Source organism: Megalopta genalis, chromosome 2 (genome assembly GCF_051020955.1).
Source record: "Megalopta genalis isolate 19385.01 chromosome 2, iyMegGena1_principal, whole genome shotgun sequence".
Lineage (NCBI taxonomy): Eukaryota > Metazoa > Arthropoda > Insecta > Hymenoptera > Halictidae > Megalopta > Megalopta genalis.
The window spans coordinates 35,898,831-35,920,769 of record NC_135014.1 but is presented as its reverse complement, the minus strand read 5'-3'; the positions used below and the strand labels follow the sequence as shown (position 1 = coordinate 35,920,769).

The window sequence follows — 21,939 nt, the reverse complement described above, 5'->3', positions numbered from 1 at the left end:
TTGGTCAAGGCACGAATCACCCCTTGGAGGGGGGTGTCTGCCTTGACCCTTGTTGGGGCCTGAGAGGGTTTCCCCAATGGTAGGACCTTTTTATGGCCCTTGTCTCTGGACGCAACATGCACTACGATATCTTTCATAGTTGTATTGATCAGCACTTCTTCGTCCTTAATAATTTCCCTGATACGAGACAATTTTTATTTCTTGCATGCCTCGATTTACTCTTATTCGTAGACTTTGATAGCAGAAAACTCAAAGTCTGTTTCAATGTAGAAGATACGAATAACGTCCGTATTGAGCAGATTGTGTACGAAATCTTCACGACGAGTCTGACTCGTTGTTACAGTGCGATGGTCCTTATAAGAGCTACGAGAAAGAATTTATTTCAATATTTCACAATTTTTATAATAGCGTGTGCCTGAATGAAGAAATATATCCAACAATTTCTATTGTAAGCGGCTTTATGACTTCCATAATTATGAAATAGAAAATGTGAAACCGGTCATTCGAACATCCTCGCATCCTGTTAAGGAAAAAAATCGTAAGGTGATCGGTGAAATTCTCCGTTGAGAATCGACGAGGGATGAATAAACAGTCGTGGCGATTTACATCGGCAAAGGAGCCATTTATTATACAGTCGCGTGATTCCACTCGCTCCCCCACGAGTTCCCGGCGTGCCCCCCGTCGCCCCCCCACCCCGCCGCCGCAGTGTCAACACAATCCAGCCAGAAGAAGTATACTTTGAAAGTTTACAACAAGTGTTCCCTCTTCGTAGTTCTCACATCTAAGATACTATGATATCTACAATGATATAATTCTCCTTACACGGCTATACACAGACTCGGCCGGGTCGTGGCTCCCCCTGTTCTACCCAACCCCCTGTCAACCCGCAGTTCTGCCCACCCCTGAACCCCGCGATGACGTCAGAAGACCGCCATATTTTTTTCACTCAATTCCAGCCCGTTTTACTCGACCCGTGCGCCTCTCATCTCTTTAATTCTATTCGATACGCATGTAGGACGCTTCGCAACGCGTGGGCGTCGATGCAACGACAAATCTCACGTCGAAATCATCTGCAAAATGGGAAATAAAGTTCTGAAAAATTCGTGCACGACGGAAGCCCGCTTTCTTCGAATTGCTGCCATTTTTCTCTTTCGATGCACGGCAATCAAGTCTTTGTTGTTTTCAAATGAATCTTAACGTTTCTCGCGCAGTCGCCAGCGAGACGGAAATTATTTACAAAAAATGTTCCTCGCGTTAGAAAAATTGTTGCGTTGTAATACCGACGCGCGATTGCTTGCGCGAATGATTTTCGTTGATAGTTGTTGGAATGCGGATAATTAACTGTTTACAAAAATTACGTTCGTTGCTTTCGTGTCAGAAACGATCATTTCGAATTGTTTTCGCGACCAACTGAGGCAGGAACGAAATGGCCGCAATTCTTAGAAGAGGTTGTGCTCTCGATGTCAAGAAATGATTATTGCGAGAACAATCGGGGATGTATCGGAACGAGAATCATTTTCCCGAAGATTCGCCTACGCGTTCGGAAGCGGCCGGCATGTATGTATATATATATACACGAAGTTCCTTTTATTGCTACTTTACAAGATCTGGTCTGACGCCATAGTCCCGACGCAACCCCCCCCTCCCCCCATTGACATACTTCACTTTTTTCGTTCCTTCGTATTTTCTTCTATTTTTCCGTGTGTCGAGCGCCGGACGTCGACCGGAAACACGCGATTCGCGGGAGAAAATTCGAACGGAGCGTCCAGCCGCCATTTTGCACGCTCTCGGCCGTCCGAAACCTCTCGAAGGAAACAATTCACGCTTCTGTAACATTTCTTAAACTGAATCTAACAAACACGATCCCGAATTCTGTCGATTTTGAGCGACAGAGCGCCCCTTCGGGCGAGCGACAACAGTTTCGCTGAAATCAGGAATTATTAAATTTTTCATTGTTAAAGTATTCATTGTTAAATTATTCTTCGATTATTGAATCTAAATGTAAAATGAGTCTAAATGATAAATATCTATTGAATATAAATGTTCGAGGCCTCGAAAATTTCGAGACAAGAACTTCTCGTGAGATCGAGACGAGTCCTTGAAAGTATCTCGCCGGTCGATGTTTCAAATATTTTTTACAATTTCGAGACTCTCAAGAAATCTTGATTTTGGCGTAATTATGCTGCATATATATATGTACAATTACGGTTTGAGTCGACGAATGTTGCAAGAAGTTTAAAACTATTTTATTTGAAATAAGCCTAAACCAATGAAATGACTTTTACCCTAAAACGTCTGAAGCCGCGATACCAACTGCGACACAACCTGTGACTCAAAATCGATAGAAAAAAGGGAGGAAAAGCAATGAAATTCGAATTTTCCTTCGACGAGGTCTGGACTCGTCTCCCAGAATCGCGTTTCCCGCGTCTGCCCGTTTTTCGTCGCGCTTAGGCCGTGCTTTCTCGTTTCTAAAATACACCATGCACACACTCTCTCTTCCCGTGTCTCTCTCTCTCTCTCTCTTGCGCATTCCACGATCCTCCCTCGATCCTCCGAATGTCGATCCTTGATCCTCCGGTCACGAAACCGCGAACGCAATCGTCCCGAAGAAACACGTTGCGAGTCGAACGGGAACAAAAGTGTGACGTGGAATTCAAGCGAGCCGTCTCTCGTTTTACAAAACAGAGGAGTAATTAGAAGGTTGCTAATTCGATAGTAGTTTGTACTTAACGGTTCTTTTGTATGATAGGGCCTGCGGGGACTAGATCCCTTCGGCCTTGAAGTTGAACAGTCCTAATATGGTAGTCGCCGACGAAACGATTCGTTCAGTCGTCCTGCTGTGTGCGTTGCGGGCGTTGCGCGCCCGTGTGTGTTGCTCTTTGTTTCTTTGTTTCTTGTGTGTGCTCGAGTCATTGTTCTTCCTTTGGTCTAACGATCGACTCAAAACTGTAGAAAAATAAATTATCGGCGAGCGTGGCTCTTGAACGTGATTCGATGAGCTTTGCCGGATGACTCGACGCCGCGACGCAGTCGAACGATTTCTAAAATCTCGGAACCAGTCGTGGAAATACGTTATGGCAGTCTAGTCGCTTGTAAACTAAAGGATTCCCGGTGAACTCTACGTTTCGGAAGTTTTGCGAAAGTTCGGTCTTTTTATGTGTTCGGGCTTTTTACTTACGCTCGCATTAGCATTCTTTGAACTGACGCGATCCTCATTTTGTTAGAGACAGGATTGTTCGAATATTCGGTTTGGATTCTTGTTTATACAAAAATCTTGGCTACAAAAATCCGCGGCATAGTGATCGAATGAAAATTCGAGCGCTGTTCGACGTACCGAGAATTTTGTACGCAGATTTAATATCACGCAGATTTGACGGTAATTACGTTACAATTTATTTTGTAATAGAGGAAATTTCTATCTCGTTGATTCGAAATTTTTAGAACCGATTCGGCGTGCTTGCTCTATATATCATTTAATTGAAACGATGGCATTCTCTATTGCTTCTCTATTTCTAAAGTAATACTTCGATGCCAGACTCCAGAAATCGTTCGTCGACGCGGCGTTGGTTTCTCGATGAGATTCTAAGTTCGACAATTAAATTTGAATAAATTCCTAAGAGAATTCCTTAATAGAACACCGTTCACGGGAATGTTCAGTGAAATTAAAACTACAGAGACTCCTCCAGCATCCTCCAGCATCGCTGTCAAATATTCGTGCACTTATCTCGACAGTGCAAGATCGTTTTAGACAAATGACAGTCGAAACGAACCTCGCGGTGCTTGTATTTATCATCTCATTCTCTGAACACACGTCTCGATCTACAGAGCGATCCATCTTGATCCGTTCATCGATATTTATAATAAAACACAATGTTCACTAGATCCCGTCGAACCAAATCAAATCAGAATCCAATCTACAAACGATTCCTCGTTACTTTGAAGATACTGATCAACAGTGGACCACCCTGTATGTACATTTGAAATCTCGCAGCTTTTCTCACACGTTTCCATCAGTCAGACTTTAAAAAACAAACTCGAAATATTAATACGGAGCCTTGTCCATAGTGTTTCGATGTCTCCCCACCCCCCGTACCGTCGCGTTTCGCCACGGAATGCTGGATCCACGATGCAGCACGACGATCCTTACTTTCATAGTACCTACGATACACCGATCTGTGATTCACGTTACAACAACCGTGACCCGAGATTCGATTATTACGATAATTACACCGTGAAACCCCGGCTAATATAATAAATACACGCGCGATCGCGCTGGATCCCTCGATCGCCACTCTACCGTCCATTTTCCCGCAAACTCCGTGTCCCAAAAATCAGTCGGAATCATCGAGGAGATCATCTGGGAGTTCGTTCGTTCGTTACATATTTTCTCAGACGACCTTAATAAAGAGAATCGAGCGAAAGAATGATCGATTAGCAACAACAATGTAAAATGTACAATAAGAAATGATTGAATCGTGAACAAAAGTGCCAAGAATCACAATGAAACTGGAATTGTATTAACAAGAGAACGATCAAGAATTCGAATCGAGTAATAGTTATCACGTTGACTGCCACGTCGACCGACAGAATTCTTTTAACGAACTTGAAAACTAATTTTTACGACAATCTATTCGATGCGCGAAACTTTGTTGCGATTTACGAGATGCAACAGAATTGCAAAAGCAATGACCATAACAAATCTTGTCTATTCTACAGATTGTTAAACACGTTGTTCTGATTTTGTTTATCTTTTAGGGACACTGGAGTGGCAGTTATCGTGCTTAATGAACACTTCCACGACCGCGCTAGAAACCTAAGAAATTTCATAAAATTAAAGTATCTTATTCAATTAAATTCAAATTGCAAAGCAAACTTATATGGCATTAATTACTTCTTCAACATTCGTACCTCTTGTAAATCTTAATAAAGTGAGGAATTTATAATGTTGACTACCGTAAGAATTAATTGTTAGAAATTAAAGTTTAAATAATTCTGTCACTCACATATGGCTGACTCAGCAGTCAAAGTGTTAACAGAGTGTAATTGAAATTGTGTTTTATAAAGGAAGAAAAAGTGTTCAATGAGTTGCGAAAAGCTCCAGGACAAAACTGAGCGATGGCAACAAAAAAAGTAAGCAGAACGCGGGCCACCCATTGCTAAGGTAAAAGTTGAAGATTTCCCCATTTCATCATGGAGCGACTTTATTTAAAACGGGGAGATCTTTCCATTCGTCAAGAAAAAAAATGATAGATTGATCGAATCGAGCAGAAAACGAGCAGAAAAGATCGAATCTCCGAACTCGATCGCCGCTTATCGAATCTCCGAATTTCCTTGACCCGTGTGTCAGGACTATACTACGCATTTCAGAAGAATGAACGATGGAGCAGCGACGACGGACCCGCGAGAAATTCGAGCGATTCGATCGCCAAGAAACGGCGAGATCGTTGGAGAGAAAATGAAATTCCGAAAATCTGTGTCCACCGGAACGCGGTCCGCTCGGCCGTCTCGGAGAGAGTCCGGCCAATAATGCGCGTGTGTTAGTCGAGTATTAATTATGGTACAGCCACACACACAGCCCCGTGTTCTGTGCTCCTTGATTGAGATCGTAGGAAAGCGTACACAGTCGACGGCACCGATGATCGAGGAAAAAGTCACCGAGAGAAATTACGATTCTCCGCGAGCCACGTTAGGAAATAAGCCCTACCACTAGCTGACCGCTCTCGATCAACCCTCTTAATCACCCGCAAGCTTTCGCGGCGCCTCGATCTTCCTGGAAAATCCCGCGCGATCTACGATCGCGCTGATCGCCGATTTATCGGACGCCGCGCCGCGCAGCCGCCGGTATTAAAAGGGTTAATGTCGAGCGTGCTCGTCGGATCTAGAAAAATAGAGTGACGATCAGCGGCCTACCACAACGATTACGTTCTAGACACCTTCTTAATCTTTATCGATCCTAGAGAATCGCCCGCGATCGATATCCCGTGGGCCCGCGAGATCCAACCTCTTACAAGAAACATTTTCATACGATTTGCGCGAAGAACATTTTAGGTTCTTCGTTTTATTATTAATAGAACACGTGATTTGATCCTTAATTGTTTTAGTGGATTTCGATCCTTAATTTAGTGGATTTTGATCCTTGTGGTGCTTGCTTAGAATGTTCTCGCGAAATAACACGCGGAGAGCCGCTTGGTTACCTCGCTTCTATGTGTGTCGTACGTCGCGTACGTTCTAGATTTCATTAAATTTCTTCGCTTTCTTCGACCTCTGCATGTTACTGTGGGCTTAGACCCGTTCTTTCAATAAATAAATAATTAAATATGTAAGTAAGTAAGTAAATAAATAAATAAATAAATAACTAGTTGACAGAGGTTTTCTTAACGACGATGCGACTAGATAAAATTATCTACCAGCTACTGCTAATGAATCGTGCAGTCCTGTTGTAATCGTTAATGTCATCGATTCTTTTACACAGTTTAAATTTTCGTAGCCCTTCGTGAAATAGTCAACAGAAGCTTCCGGGATTAACAAAGTTACGGTAGCAAGATCGGAAACCGTGCGATCCTCCTTAAAATCCAGGTAAAATCGTCGCCTCTTTACGATCGCGACGCTAATCGCAAGTTCCGCGTGATTTCTTTCGTAGCACGATTTAGGGCACAAACTGGACAGTGTATTTGTTCAAATCCGCAGGCTCGATAACCCTAAAATTTATTGTTCGGAACGTTCGAGCAGTTCCTAACGAGAATATCGTCGAACATTCGGTCTGCGCGGCGAAGGGTGCTCGAAAGCCAGCCACGGATCGATTAAAAACTCGCGAGCCCAGGTGCGATGATCCGAAAGACAGCCCCGACGATCCATCGATCACGGTTCTACGCGGCCGTTTTCTCGTGGAAATCGACAGCGTCTCGCTGCTTTCTGTCCGTGTCGCGCGATTCGCGCCGCCGTCCGCCATGCTCTCGTCCCGTTCTCTATGTAAAATAGGACACTTTTAAAGACCTAATCCTAGTTAAGACAACGCGCGACGCCCGGGTCGCCGATAAAATTAGTAAATTAGTTGAATTAGTTCGAAGAACGTTTTCCCCGTCGATCGCTCCCGGCAACCCCCCACACTGGATCCGAGAGCTCTCCCGTCCGATCGATCCCTAAGCCTACTTAATCCTCAATTTGTACCCTGTACTTCGTCTCCGTTGAACACGGTTCGCTCGATCTCGTTTCCTCCGACGTTCAACAACGAACAGCGGCCATGATTCTCCCCGTCGCGTCGCTCGTTCTCCCCCGTCGGAACTGCCATAATCGCGTCCCGGAAGCGTGCCGAACAATTCTCGCAGCCGGAAAAAAGGAACTGTATTGAACCTCGAATCGAATTCGACCGATCGTCCATGGAAATCGCGTCTGGCACCCGGATCTAGGTAATCCTGTCCCAGCCGCGTCCAGATCGCCGTCGATCCCCTCTACTTTCAATGAATCCTCGATCCGCGTGTTCTCGAAATTTCTATCGCCCCCCCCCCCCTCGCGAATCCGATCGAATCTTCGATCCAGAGCTACCCTGGATCCCTCAGCCTGTCCCTGGCTCCGCTGTCCTCCGATCTTCGTCGACCTCCGTCCTGATCGCTGATTCGAGTCCGGTGATCTTGTGCGTGCCATTCTCACTTCGCTGGGCTCGCCTGGAACGGCGAGGACATTTCGTCGCGACGCTGGTGTTCCTTCGATGAACGAGGAAGAGATTTCTTGCGTTGACGTTTTTGTTTTGTTAGAGCCTTCGAGTAGTAGCCTACTGGTAGATGATCGGGTGCGTAGGTTCCACGGGTAAGTCGCTGTCCAGGTTCAAGGACACGCCGTCCTTCGAGACCAGGTAGTGCGTCAGCAGCTGGCCCTTGCCCTTCACGAACACCAGGCCGCGCTGCTCGAACCCGAAGCCGAACGGCTCCAGGATCCTCCTGGTCTCGTCTGTCACCTGTCGTACAAACCGGTCAATCGTTATTTCGCCGATGTATCCGAATTTACGGGTTGGGTCGGGACATTTTCTCGGGTTCGGGTCGACAGCCGAAAAATCGCGAAGTTCGGGCACTCGAGATTTCGGGAAAAATAAATTTCCCGTCCCGACCCGAAGGTTTTCGGGTGTCCGATACGCCCCTAAAAATAACGCGGCACTTTCGACTCTTCAGCACTGTGCAAAGTTAGTGCGAGCAGTCCTGTGATACGGGAGAAAATAACCGTTTGCCCTATGACGTCCAATCGGACTTTTCGCGAAGAGACAGTTTAAAAGTTCCTTTCAATAAGCAGGAATATTGTTCCAGTAATTTTGTTATTTGTTCAAGGGAGTGCACCAAGAATATACATCGTTCTTTCAGCAATTGCATAATCTCCGATTGCTCAAGATTCTATATTCCATAGAATATTTTCTGTTTTCGCGACCTTGACAAGAACTGAATACGTCTTACCCGATAACAATAATGCCGAACTATTTTAGCGATTGCATAATTTCTGATTGCTCGATTAAAGTGTTCCACACGGAAACATAGTTATCGATTAAGCGATGATTGCGTAAGGTTGTTGTTGCCGTCGCCGTTAGCGGTTGTTACCTGGATGCAGCCGACCTTCCCAGTGCTCTCCATCCTGGAGGCGACGTTCACCGTGTTCCCCCAAATGTCATAATGAGGCTTCCTGGCGCCGATCACCCCGGCGGTCACCGGGCCGTGATTGATGCCCATCTTCAGGACAAAGTGATTGAAGCTCTGCTCGTTGATGCTGGACAAAGCCTTCTTCAGCTCCAGAGCGAACTCCACCAAAGTGGACAGGTGACCCCATCTAGGCGTTTCCTCGGTGTCCTCGGTATCCATTATGCCTGATGCTGCCATGTACGTCGAGCCGATCGTTTTTATCTTGATGATGCTCTTGAACTTGTTCTGGTCGAGAATCTAGAGCAATTGGGGCGGACGTTAACACGGGATCGACCTCCGCGCAGCACGTTCGGAATTATCTACGCGATCTCCGGGATCGGAGTTGCAACGATTGGAAAATTGCAAAATTGCAACTGGGATCTGCAATGATTGAACTATTGTCCTTGTAGTTAAGATTCATGGACCAAGGATTAGCGGTTTAAGGGCAATGGATGATCAAAAGGGTCGAAGGACAAATTTTAGTTTAGCACTGAAACTACCAAATCAATCAAAATGTCTGGTTCCTCATTTTTTCTCTTACAATTACTGATACTATAAAAATGTTTTTGTCAGAAATTTTTGTATAAACCTCTCCATTCAAGCACATATTATAATAAAAATCGAAGGAAGTTGAAATAAATCCAATCCTGTCATTGTCATGAAACAGTATACATTAGTCACGTTTAGGATTTGGTAGTTTTAGTGTTAATGAAGCTCACGAAGAGCAAGCTCTATGGCACGTTAAAAATGATCGGAGCTGTTAAAGCGTTGCTATCTGAAGGGGTACTGTCTAACAAGTATAAATGATTGACGGGTTCTAATTAGCCGAAGGGCGAAGGGTGTATGCGCTCACCGCGTCGAAGTCTGAGATGACCTCGTTGAGGAACCTGAGGCACTCGAGGCCCTGGTTGTTGATGCTCTCCTCGCTGTAGAAGTCCGCGAAGTTCGGCATGCTGGCGAACAGCACGCCCACTTCCGAGTAGCTCTGGCTGTATAGGTCGTCGTGGTGTCTCGCCCTGCTGAGGAAATAGGCGGCCACATGGGGCGGAAGTATGTTGTATATCAGGGCGCCATTTCTACGCTTCATGTCCGCCACCCTTTCCCGCTGCTCGACCACCTCGCGGCCACGGAGGTACAGCATCCTCCGTGCCTTCTCCGCCTGCAACGATCGATCGAGTCATCTTCCAGTCATCGGAACCAACGTCGGGGAACCTCCACCCCCCTGTTAACCTTTCGACGTCCGATGTCCCTCGTGACCCACGCAACAAGGGTTTTTTTAGCTGCGCGCTCCCCTTCGTGGATTCACGCGGATCGCTATAGGACACCGTTGTCCGCAGAAAGAACTGTTTCTCAAAAATAATCTTCGCGCGACGATTCATTTCTCCCCTCCCATTTTCTTCATATCACGGATCATTTTTTTTTTAATATTCTGTTCATCGATTTATCGAGCTTTGCGGGGGGAACATTGTTTCGAATTTCTTTCGATATCTTTTTTAGTTCACAAATTGTGAAGCGGGCGTGAAAACTATCTCCATTTCGCAACTTGTAAATTAAATACACTTGCAGACAAAACGATTAACGATAATATTAATTGAACTGTCAAGGAAAATATTAATTTTATTTATTTTGGTATTTCTCGTATCTATTTTAAATGTTAAAAAATCCTTTTTCATTTTTATTATTGTTTTATTTGTCTTATCGCGATACAAACGATGTATTAAATGCTTCGCTACAATTTGATAGCATTCTATTTATTAAAATATCCAATTTCACTCAAACGTTAACGATATGTAAGGTTTCGTAACATTTGTCGGTAAGTGTATATAAAAAATAAATGTTTCAACAAAAACTTCGGCCCTAGCATCGAGCTCTCCAAAAGACGCTAAAGGAATGTTGATAGAAAATATCACATTATTGAATTAATATTAGCCCCACCCTCCCTTCTATTTCATCCTGTGGAAAATCACCCTCTCGAAATTCTTTCCCCGCGGACATCCTGACCTTCTCAAAGGCCACGAAAATTATTAATTCATAGTTCGCGCGTAAATATACGGGCTGACTTTTCCGAAAAGGGTGTATTTTCCCCCGAAGCGCGATCAAAGTTTCCCGGACTGGTTCAACGAACAATTATGCATAGTTGCGGGGAACCCGCCGGGAGAAACGAGAGCCAGTGGTGGTTTTTCCAAGGGGTTGTAGCGACGGTCTGTTCGATCCACGGACGGGTTCCGGCAATTAGGTTCGATATAGCGGGAGGATTCCGCCTCGATTTAATTCGCGGAAGTGTAGCGGGCGAGTGTACACTACCCTCTCGATGAATAAAATGTTGACGGACAGGGTTGAAGCGTTTCGGGGATGAAGAATGGATACTCGAGCCTCGGGACGAGCACGTCCTCGACTCTGATGAATTTGTCGGTCGGCTCCGTGCTAGGGAGATCGATTATTCATTTCCTTTCGCAACCCGGGGTGGATATTCCTCCGGCAACCCCTCGGTACGATTTTATTCCGTTCTTGGAATCTCGAACCGCGGTTTCCGTGTCCTAGCGTTTTAATTGGCAATTGATTTCTTATGTTGAAACGACTTCCAGCAATTCTTCGCTAGCGACAACAGATATGCGCCTATTGTTTACAACTTATAAATTGAAGAATTTTCTTTTCTTTTTATTAATTCAATATGCATCGGGCCATTTTCAGGCCAAGCAGCAGATTTGATGTAATTTGATATGCCGTGCATAAAGGAACGATTGACAATTAGCAATTAACAATTGGAAAGGTCTACTGATTTCGATCTTTCAAGTCTTCTGATTTTCCCTCCATTATTGACGAAGACAAGATCGTTGGGGTAGATTGAAGAATGAAATGGAAAATTAAGGACCATCAAAACCGTTCGGAGATCGATTTCCAAAGTCCAGAATCCATTTCTGCTAAATGATCACGAATTTTCACCATTCGTTTACAATCTGTAAGCCGAATCTTTGTAATCAAGAAATTTCAACCGTTCGACGATCAAATTCCAAAACGCAGGAACCGCGGGTCGTCCCCATGATCAGACAATGGATTCAGGAGCAACGTTGATTTAACGGACGAGGTATGTTGGCACAGGATAACTCGAACGATCTAATTACTCACATATCTCGCCACGATGACCAGAGCAGTGGCTATGATGAGCAGCGTCGTCGAGAGGCAACATTTCGAGGGGTAGGTCGTGGGGTCGAGGGGCGAGGATGCATGATCCTCCCAGTCCAACCGCGGCCCGAGTAGCCAGATGTTGATGAAGCACTGGAAGCCTGCGATGCCATACATCAGAGTCGCCTTGCCGAGGTAGCAGATGTAGGTCGGCATCGAGATCGCTACCAGGGTGAGAACGCCGATGTAGGAGTAGTAGGATGGGTACGGGCACCTCGGCGATGGGGTCACAGATGCGTTCAGAACGGGGATTGGCTCCTGGATCACCACACAGTTGCTCTGCGAATGAATAGTTTATTAGGCTTTTAGTCTGTTTAGACGCTGACTCGGAAGTTCGGATTCATCGCAGAGGGTGGCTTCGACATCGGGTCCCATCTCGAAAGGTTGGCTCTGACTTTAGATGGTAGGCGTGATCCCACGAGCTGGCTTAGGGGGATATATTTACCCTTGGAACTTAATTGAAAAATTAATCCCAGGAATTGGTTTCAACGAGAACCTCGAGGCTGGATCCGATGGTACAGCGGAACTTCAGTTATCCGAATTAATCTGGGACACGTGATTGTTCTAATTGTATCTGGTTGCTGCGAAAGTAATTTCGATTTTACAAATAAACAGTTTACGAACAAATCGAAATTACTTTTGCAACAAACCGGTAATAATGCTATAATAATGTACATTTAATATTAATAGCTTTTGACTTCAACCCCTGGAAGCTAATTCTAAACATCGATTCGGTTTGTGCGGCTACTTTAAAAATCGGAAAATTCGATCTAAAAATTGTATCATCAGGATCCAAGTAGGACTTCGATCGACTTATCGATTTCTAATATCGCTGAAGGTGGCTCACCATGTCCAGCAGCAAGAACACCCCAAGAGAGAACGTCATCAGCAAAGCCAGGGCGGTTCTGAGCCACATGGCCTTGACAGCGCCGCCTAAACAGGTGGCACCTGCCAACACGACCCCGAAGAGCACGACCACTCCCAAACCGCCCCACGTGAACGGTCCCCAGGGCTGAAACCTCCAAACCGGAGCGGCACAGATCATCGCCAACGGGCCGCCGATAAGGGACAAAGGTGAGAAGGCTTCTTCGGCGTGATGGAATAGGTACTCCACTTTCTCGTCCTTGAACCTCAGCGTCAACCAATGAGTGTGCCCCTTCAGGTCTGCTCCGCCTCCTATGAACCCAATTAGCTTCGTTAATTAGATCTATCAGCCGTAAAGAGGCTGACAACCCGTTGACATTGGGGACAATCTGGCCCCAAGTGGTCTGACACTTCCTTCATCTGACACAGGTGTTCTTTATCGGTCGGTGGCGCGGGACGTTTCTAGATCGAGCTGTATACGTTCAGTTCGCGCTGATTGTTCAATCGTTTTGATATTATCGATTTGTTTTCGATTCTGAACGAGTAGTCTAATAGTTTCTGTAGCTGAAAGGTGATTTATAATTTTTCAAATAATTTTTGGCGGTAGGCAGTTTATACCCTTATTATAAGAGTACACTTTATACCCTTGCAGTTGGCAAGGGTATAAGATCTCTTGATACCTAGTACAGCAATGCCTTTGTTACTGAGGAATCTATGAAGGCTACCTATTCATATACCGTTTAGAATTTTTTATCGTAGTTTAAGGCAGTTGGTTAAACACTTTTTTTTTTAATGAAAAAGGATCTATTTTCATCCAGGTAAATAGCCTAACTGGAACCATCAGAATACTTTTGCTACCTGCTGCTGCTGCTACTTCTTCTCCTATCATTTAGAAATCTTTACATTGGACAATCTAGCTCAAGATAGTTGATGAAGCAATTTTTCTGAACGAAAGAAGATCTATCCTCTTCCAAATAAATATTCTAACTGGTACCATGAGGGTACCTTTGCTACCTAGTTCACTATGCTGGCTACTGCTTCTCCTATCATTTAGAAATCTTTACATTGGATAATTTAGATTAAAATAGTTGATGAAGCAATTTTTCTGAAGGATAGAAGATTTATCCTCTTCCAAATAAATATTCTAACTGGTACCATGATGGTACCTTTGCTACCTAGTTCACTATGCTGTGTGGCTACTGCTTCTCCTATCATTTAGAAATCTTTACATTGGACAATCTAGCTCAAGATAGTTGATGAAGCAATTTTTCTGAACGAAAGAAGATCTATCCTCTTCCAAATAAATATTCTAACTGGTACCATGATGGTACCTTTGCTACCTAGTTCACTATGATGACTACTTCTTCTCCTATCATTTAGAAATCTTTACATTGGATAATCTAGATCAAAATAGTTGATGAAGCAATTTTTCTGAAGGATAGAAGATTTATCCTCTTCAAAATAAATATTCTAACTGGTACCATGATGGTACCTTTGCTACCTAGTTCACTATGATGACTACTTCTTCTCCTATCATTTAGAAATTTTTACATTGGACAATCTAGCTCAAAATAGTTGATAGAACAATTCTTCTGAGCGAAAAAGGATATACATTCTTCCAAATAAATATTCTAATTGGAGCAAATTTTTTTAATGAAAGAGGACCCAACTCTTTTAGGTAAATAGTCGAGTATACCTTTGCTATCGAGCTCCTTGCGCAGCCTCTGCCTGAACTCCTCGGAGTCCTCCTTGTTGTTCCTGGTGTCCATCGTTTTCCTAGTGTCTTCCGCGTCCGTCAAGGACGCGAGGCTCTTGGTCACGGCAGGTTTGAACGGTTTCAATGCCCTGACGATGAAGTAGGTGACGATGCCCGCTTTCTGCAACGCCTCCTCCCTGTCCTCGCCGTGGGCCGGCTCGACCTCGAACTCCCCGTTCAGGAAGCTGAGCGTCGCGTTCGAGATGTGCACTCTCCTTCGAGTATTTATTCAGCCGGGTTATTTGCAAGTCGGCCATCTTGTTTACCGGATCCCTCGCTCCGATCGTTCCAGCTTCGGCCGGTCGTCATTTTTGCAAGGAGCGAGGGATTCGGACGGCGATAAAATCCGGACGAATTCTTCGTTTAAAAATAGTCGACGAAATTAATTATTAGTGCGAGTTATCAATTAAGTCGTTTATGCAGTCATGGAACGACAATTAATTGCTTCTATATCGAAACCTGGATTTTCATTTGGATCCCGTGGAGGTTCTACTTCTAACTTTAGCTGACCGGCCTCGCTTTATTTGACCAAAACTTCATTTTGAAGTGAACAAATCTTTTTAGGTTATGTATACTATTTTCGTCAGACTCAAAGGTACTGAACAGTGATAAATAGACCGCGGATTTTACGTATTTATAGCAAAATAGAATAGTTGCAATTGGAAATATTACAAAAATATTAAGAGAATTTTGAAACGTCAATGTATTATTATTAATCCATTAAACTATTATGTATACTATTTTCGTCAGACTCAAAGGTACTGAACAGTGATAAATAGACCGCGGATTTTACGCATTTATATCAAAATAGAATAGTTGCAATTGGAAATATTACAAAAATATTAAGAGAATTTTGAAACGTCAATGTATTATTATTAATCCATTAAACTATTATGTATACTATTTTCGTCAGACTCAAAGGTACTGAACAGTGATAAATAGACCGCGGATTTTACGCATTTATATCAAAATAGAATAGTTGCAATTGGAAATATTACAAAAATATTAAGAGAATTTTGAAACGTCAATGTATTATTATTAATCCATTAAACTATTATGTATACTATTTTCGTCAGACTCTCTCTCAAAGGTACTGAACAGTGATAAATAGACCGCGGATTTTACGCATTTATAGCAAAATAGAATAGTTGCAATTGGAAATATTACAAAAATATTAAGAGAATTTTGAAACATCAATGTATTATTATTAATCCATTAAACTATTATGTATACTATTTTCGTCAGACTCAAAGGTACTGAAGAGTGATAAATAGACCGCGGATTTTACGCATTTATATCAAAATAGAATAGTTGCAATTGGAAATATTACAAAAATATTAAAAGAATTTTGAAACGTCAATGTATTATTATTAATCCATCAAAATGATTAAAGATAGAAAGAACGTTAAGCTCCTATTTCATGCAATTGAAGCAGGCAATGTTTATCTTGCACAAAAATCCAGAGTCCCGTGAAAAATCATATTTTTATAAATCATCCATCCGGATTTCTACTCGCGCAGCAAATTTGTTTAGCAAACGTCGTGATGCCAAGTGCATAAAATAAACGAACAAACACAACATATTGTTCCTAAGCAGATATTTGTTCAAATCGATGAATACTGTCGGTTTCTAAATTGATTAAAAGAGTCGGCGGCGCAAATAGCATTGCACTGTTAGACTTCTGAACAGGTCGATGACGATTCAATATCGAGAATGTTGAAGATAATGGCGCAGGAGGTCTGAGCAATTTCTCGAAGACCGATTCGCGGTGTTACGAGATAGTCTAGGTTGACGCAAAAATAGCCGGAGGAATTGTTTTAGCCGGGGCTTGAAGTGAATGGGACGGCGAGGTGAAAATGAGGGGACGGGTTGATTCAGACACCTCGCCCTTTAACACGGCCCGCTAAAATAGACGAACGGCAGCGCATTAAAAACTGCTCGCCGGGCGCGTTTCGCTAGGTAATTAATGTCAAAGATATACAGGCGGACGTGGCCCCGTTCATTGTGTGCTCGCGAGCATCAAGGACGCGTTTTATGCGCCGCAGCATCGAATTCGCATTAGTCCTTTCGATACATCGTTTCCTATCGGCCATTACGTGCCTCGTCCACGGAAACAAAAGACTCGACAATTTACTATTTCTCCACTGGCCGTTGATTATTTTCCGAGAAATTCCTCCCAACCGGCGATTAAAAACAGCCTCGATTCGCATAAAAAAGAATTGTCTCCATTTATTCGATCGCTTCACTCGTTCTTCATGAATTTCGTTAAGTCGCACGTGTTCCCCGCTCCTCGCCAAAAAATACAAAAAAATGGTTTTCTTCCGGCGAGCAATTTTCCGATAATTAATGTTTTCGCGGTACATCGTTGACGTCGGCGATTAAAAAGCCGCAGCCCCTCGAAGAACAGTAAAACGAGCAGTCTATATTTTTGTTGGTTATTTTGTCCTTTATTATTCTGCTCGACAAGGCGAATTAATTGATAATTATTTGCTGGACGCGGCAAAGAGAGGAGAGGCCAGTTTCGAGTCAAAGTCGAACGATTCCGCGACGGGGGTTTTTCGATTTTGGGGTCGTGGCATGCGAGGCGGAGATAGCGTAAGTCGGCCCGGGCCACCATTTTTATTTGCCCGGTAATAATGGAAAGCTCCACCTCCTCCTCCTCCTCCTCCTCCTCCACTTTCCTCCCTCGTGTCGCCGGAGAGATTACCCTCTAGAACGGCGCGGAGTAAAAATATTGAATTCGAGCTTTAAATACACGCTTCCTACACCGTCCATTTAATAACGGCTTCTATCTGATAACTATAACAGCAGACGTATCCTCGATACGTGTAACTATGCTAAAATTAACCAGCCGCCTGTCGCCCGATTTACTATTTTCACACGGGTCGAACCGGTTTCCTGCGTTTATAGAACATTCGAACCTCGAGAACGAGCCGGCTCGGCCGCCATTCATTAAGGTAACCTGCTTCTTTCCTCGCTTACGAAACCTCTCCAACCGGCGAATTATTTTCTTCTCGTTTCTACTCGTATTACGTGTCTTATCATCGTTCATTGAGTTCTCAGCCTTTGCTGGCAACGAATTTTTAGTCGTTCTATTTCAAAGCGATTTTAATCGTGACTATCATAATTTAACAATTATCTGCATGCGTTCTCTATAATGAATTCAATTTTTATGTATCTTGCATGGAATTAATTTTCGCGAATGTGTACAGAAACTTTCTATTAGTAAATATTTATTATTAGTATTAGTATTAGTATTTATTTAGTATTAGTAAATATTTTACAATTGAAATTGCCTTGAAATCGAACGAGATAAAGATTTTCCCTTCTTCGGAGATTGCATTGAATTAACCCTTTGCAGTCGAAGCTGTTTGAACTCGAAATCCAAAACATGATTTCTGATCTACAGTATTTCTATTTTATATAATTTATTGCGATTTATGCATATGAAATTGAGCCTATTGCAGCAAGTACAATGCAATTTTAAGTTTTTTAAATATATAAACGAGTCTGATGCTCTCAAAATGATTTTGAAAAGTAGTATACCAATTTTTAGTGGCGCCTCAGAGTCGCCATTCGAGTGCAAAGGGTTAAAAATGTAGCAGTATCCGTTGGGTTTATAGGTTAGTTTTTATTAACGATTATTTTGATAGATTATATGGGAGTATAATCAACAAAATTAACTTTAGTTTAAAATTGACATTAAAACTAGATTCACGGTGCAATAAGAACGGCTATTTTATATTATTTCATAAATGCAACAAGAGTACATCTGTTCGGAATTTTAACGATTTTTATTGTAACATTTGTTTCGAGTAACAAATTTATTGAATGAATTCCTCGTGAATATATTTTTAGTTTTAACAATCGCTAGTGTGTTAAGTATCGAATTTTGTCGCGTGAAACAGTAGGGTATTTCTATTGTAAGGGGTGAAAGTCGAATATTCGAAGCTGCGCATTTTTCTGAATAAAATGTCCAGTGATAATTTATTGTTACAAACTCACCCCGCCATTCCACTACTCTCCATTTTGTTCGCCAGTTCGACGTCCTTGCTGTAGACGTCGAATTGCCACTGTCTCTGACCAAGAACACCAGCCAGCACTGCGCCGGTGTGAATGCCCACCCTCATGTCCACGGGGCTTTTCGTCGTTTGCTGGACGTACTTGATGGCATCAACCATAGAAAGTCCCATGTACACGCAGAGTACAGCATGATCGGGCCTCTCAACCGGCGCTCCACTTATACAATAGTAACAGTCGCCCAGGATCTTAATTCGCAGCTGCTCGTATCTGTAAAACGGTCGAATGAATCGTCGATCGTGTCGCGGTCACTCGAAAAGATCTGACGAAATTTGCAACCGAATCAAGGCACAGTCTAAATAGAAATTTCGTTGCTTTTGGTATCTTCACTGCGGAAAACCTAGCTAAATTCATTTAACGTTGTCACACTGTGACGAAATGTCCCGCGCTTTCTTTTTCTGGAAAAGTGATATTTGGAGGCAAGATATCGAGATCTAACAAAGAAAACAATGTTCTAGAATGTTCAAATTATATTCACAAACTTTTGGGTCTCAATCGTTAGTCCAGTTTTTGAAACATGAACTGAACTGAGTGATCTAGTATGAACATGACACCCTTTAAAAATTGAATAATATAAATTTTGAATATTTTAATTTTCTGCCTGGAAATAATTTACTGTACATTATAATAAGCAACGCTGCTGTTCGAACGTTTTAAAACAACGTCACTCTTGTGTCACATTTGACCCTGTACCCGCGTACAAGTCCGAGGGTAAAACACCCGATTCAAAATAGAAGCGAATTATCGAGCCCTGCGAGGGTCCACTAGAGTCACCCGAGTCCACTAAAACGAGGAAGTGCACTCGAAAAAAAATTAAGAACAGTGTCTAATTATAACGTTAGCAGAACCGAACTGCCGTGTCGTCTCAGATCGGCTAAATGTCAGTGGCTGTATTTTCGGCTGCGACGCGCTCGAGTAATTTTTCACAGTTAATAAAAAGTCACATTCCTCTCTTGAATTAGAATCGCGTGGACGGAGTATTATTAGAAAATTGGTCGACGGAAAGGACGCTGGCCGAACAAATTGGTCAATTTGCCGGCGCGATCGCCGAGGATTCTCTCGTTCGGCTCCACTCGCTTGTTATATTTTATTTACCGATGCAAGGTTTTTTCTCGCGCGCTAAGGGCTCATACAAAATAGAACCGATGCTATAAATACGTAGACGTTTTAATTAGAAGCGGATAAAGGGCAAGGTTCAGCGCAAGTATGCGCCGTTTCGAAAAACCTTACCGCTCGTTCCCGCGTATTTATGCGCGTCTAACGTAATTATTTATAGAACGACCTCATATTCAGAGCGAGAATCCTCGGCGGGCGTCAAAGAGGATATATCAAAGAAATATTTCATTTAATAACCATCGGCGGGGCAGAGGCTCCGTCTCCGCTTCGGCTTGCTCTCTCGGCGAGCTTTTTTCCAGTGGAATAAGGACAAGGCTGCCGTATCATTGACTACGCTACTGTGTGGCCGCCTCTGATTGAAATCATCGCCTGGAAACGGGGCGGAGTGGCGACAATTTTATTACAGGCAAGGAAACAAAGACGGTCTAATCCGTTTCGCCTCGATTACGCCGGCTCTGCTCGCTTCTTTCGCTCCCTAACATTCAATCAAACCTTCTGTCAACTGATCCAAATGAAAAGCTGGACTGCAAGAGAGTACAAAGAACGCCTTACCATCGGGGATGCTTTTCATTCGCCATTTGCGCTCCTACAACGACTGACAAAGAGCTAATTATTCAGCTCAGATTCAACGCTTTTGCGCTCGCGACAGCAATGCCGTCGTCCGCTGCCGGGATTTTTATTTTAGTTGCGAATGCGACACCGACGTTGTTTTCTCGTCTTATACGCTCTATTTCGCCCTCTCTAATTCAAACCTCGTTTAACACATTCACGGCCAAACCTGGTTGAAAGAAATCTGTTCTACAGGCCAATATTTCTTTTTAGAAAAATCGTACCAAGAGTTACTATGAAGATTTGTCCGACATTTGAAATTTAAACGTGATTTATCTCACTTATATAATTTATATAAATTTTTGTAAGAGAACATTTATAATTCAGGAAAACCTTTCACTTCATAGAAATTTTTGTAAGAGTGCATTTATAATTTAGGTACACCTTACATAATTTATATAAATATTTGTGAGAGAATATTCAGGATTTAAATAAACCTTACACTATTTATAGAAATTTTTGTCAGAGGACATTTACAATTTAGATAAATCTTGCACAATTTATATAAATATTTGTGAGAGTACATTCAGGATTTAAATAAACTTTACACAATTTGTATCAATTTTTGTAACAGAACGTTCAGAATTCAAATAAACGTTACAGATTTCATATAAAATTTTGAAAGAGGACACTTATAATTTAGATAAACCTTACACAATTTATATACATTTTTGTGAGAGAACATTCAGGATTTAAATAAACCTTACAAAATTTATAGAAATTTTTGTCAGAGGACATTTATAATTTAGATAAATCTTGCACAATTTATATAAATATTTGTGAGAGTACATTCAGGATTTAAATAAACTTTACACAATTTGTATCAATTTTTGTAACAGAACGTTCAGAATTCAAATAAACGTTACAGATTTCATATAAAATTTTGAAAAAGGACATTTATAATTTAGATAAACCTTACACAATTTATATACATTTTTGTGAGAGAACATTCATAATTTAGATAAAATTTGCACAATTTATAAAAGATCAATACAATTCATATAAAACTCGTACAATTTTTGTAAAATTCATGAATGGTATAATTATTCGAAACGATCTGCGACCGTGTTAGATGTAAAAGTGAGGCAAGCCGTTGGAACTTAGACATAAAAATCGTGGCCGAAAGCGGGGCACAGCCGGGGATAGGATCGATCGATCGCCGACAGAGGCATCGGCGGATGAAGAATTGGCTCGTTTACAGTCCGCTCGACCGACTCGAATCGAATCGTCCGCGATCCTCCGGTTTATCGTCGCACAATGAGCATCCTCGGATCGCCGGCCGCGAAATTGACTTTATCGGGAGATTCCGGCGAAGTCCTTTCTCGGTCTCGTTACGCGAGTCCTTCACGGCCGTCTCTGGCAATCGATACGCCCGGGGACAAAGTGCTATCGTTGCACTCTTTTTCGTTCGAACAGACGAAATCCTAATTGCGTTGTAGAAACGGTCCTGGTCGCCGGGGTCCCCGAGACGTTCCCTGGACACCCTGATCGTCGCGTGTCGTTCGGAGAATTCGCAGGAAGTTACACGATTTTTCTACCCCTCGAAGAACCAAGAGGATTCTTTCCTCTCTCGTTACGCGTGACTCAGAATGAATTAGCTTCGATTTGGGATCTTAAATACTCTTAAATATTCTTCAATGAACGTGGAAAAAATTGCGACAAGAGTGGAGGAGA

The 21,939-nt window shown here is 42.7% G+C and overlaps 1 protein-coding gene across 1 annotated transcript in view; it reads right to left on the bottom strand.

The window, feature by feature from the left end:
* Positions 1–601: 601 nt before the first annotated feature.
* The window catches only part of Ac3 (adenylate cyclase 3), a 43,227-nt gene continuing 21,889 nt past the window's right edge, over positions 602–21,939 (bottom strand). The window contains exons 3-9 of the mRNA XM_033479051.2: positions 18,466–18,750; positions 14,401–14,675; positions 12,688–13,016; positions 11,784–12,119; positions 9,511–9,816; positions 8,580–8,915; positions 602–7,951 (exon numbers count right to left, since the gene is read on the bottom strand). Of these exons, the coding sequence (XP_033334942.1) occupies positions 7,769–7,951; positions 8,580–8,915; positions 9,511–9,816; positions 11,784–12,119; positions 12,688–13,016; positions 14,401–14,675; positions 18,466–18,750 (2,050 nt within the window). The 3' untranslated portion in view covers positions 602–7,768. The remainder of the gene's footprint in view (positions 7,952–8,579; positions 8,916–9,510; positions 9,817–11,783; positions 12,120–12,687; positions 13,017–14,400; positions 14,676–18,465; positions 18,751–21,939) is intronic.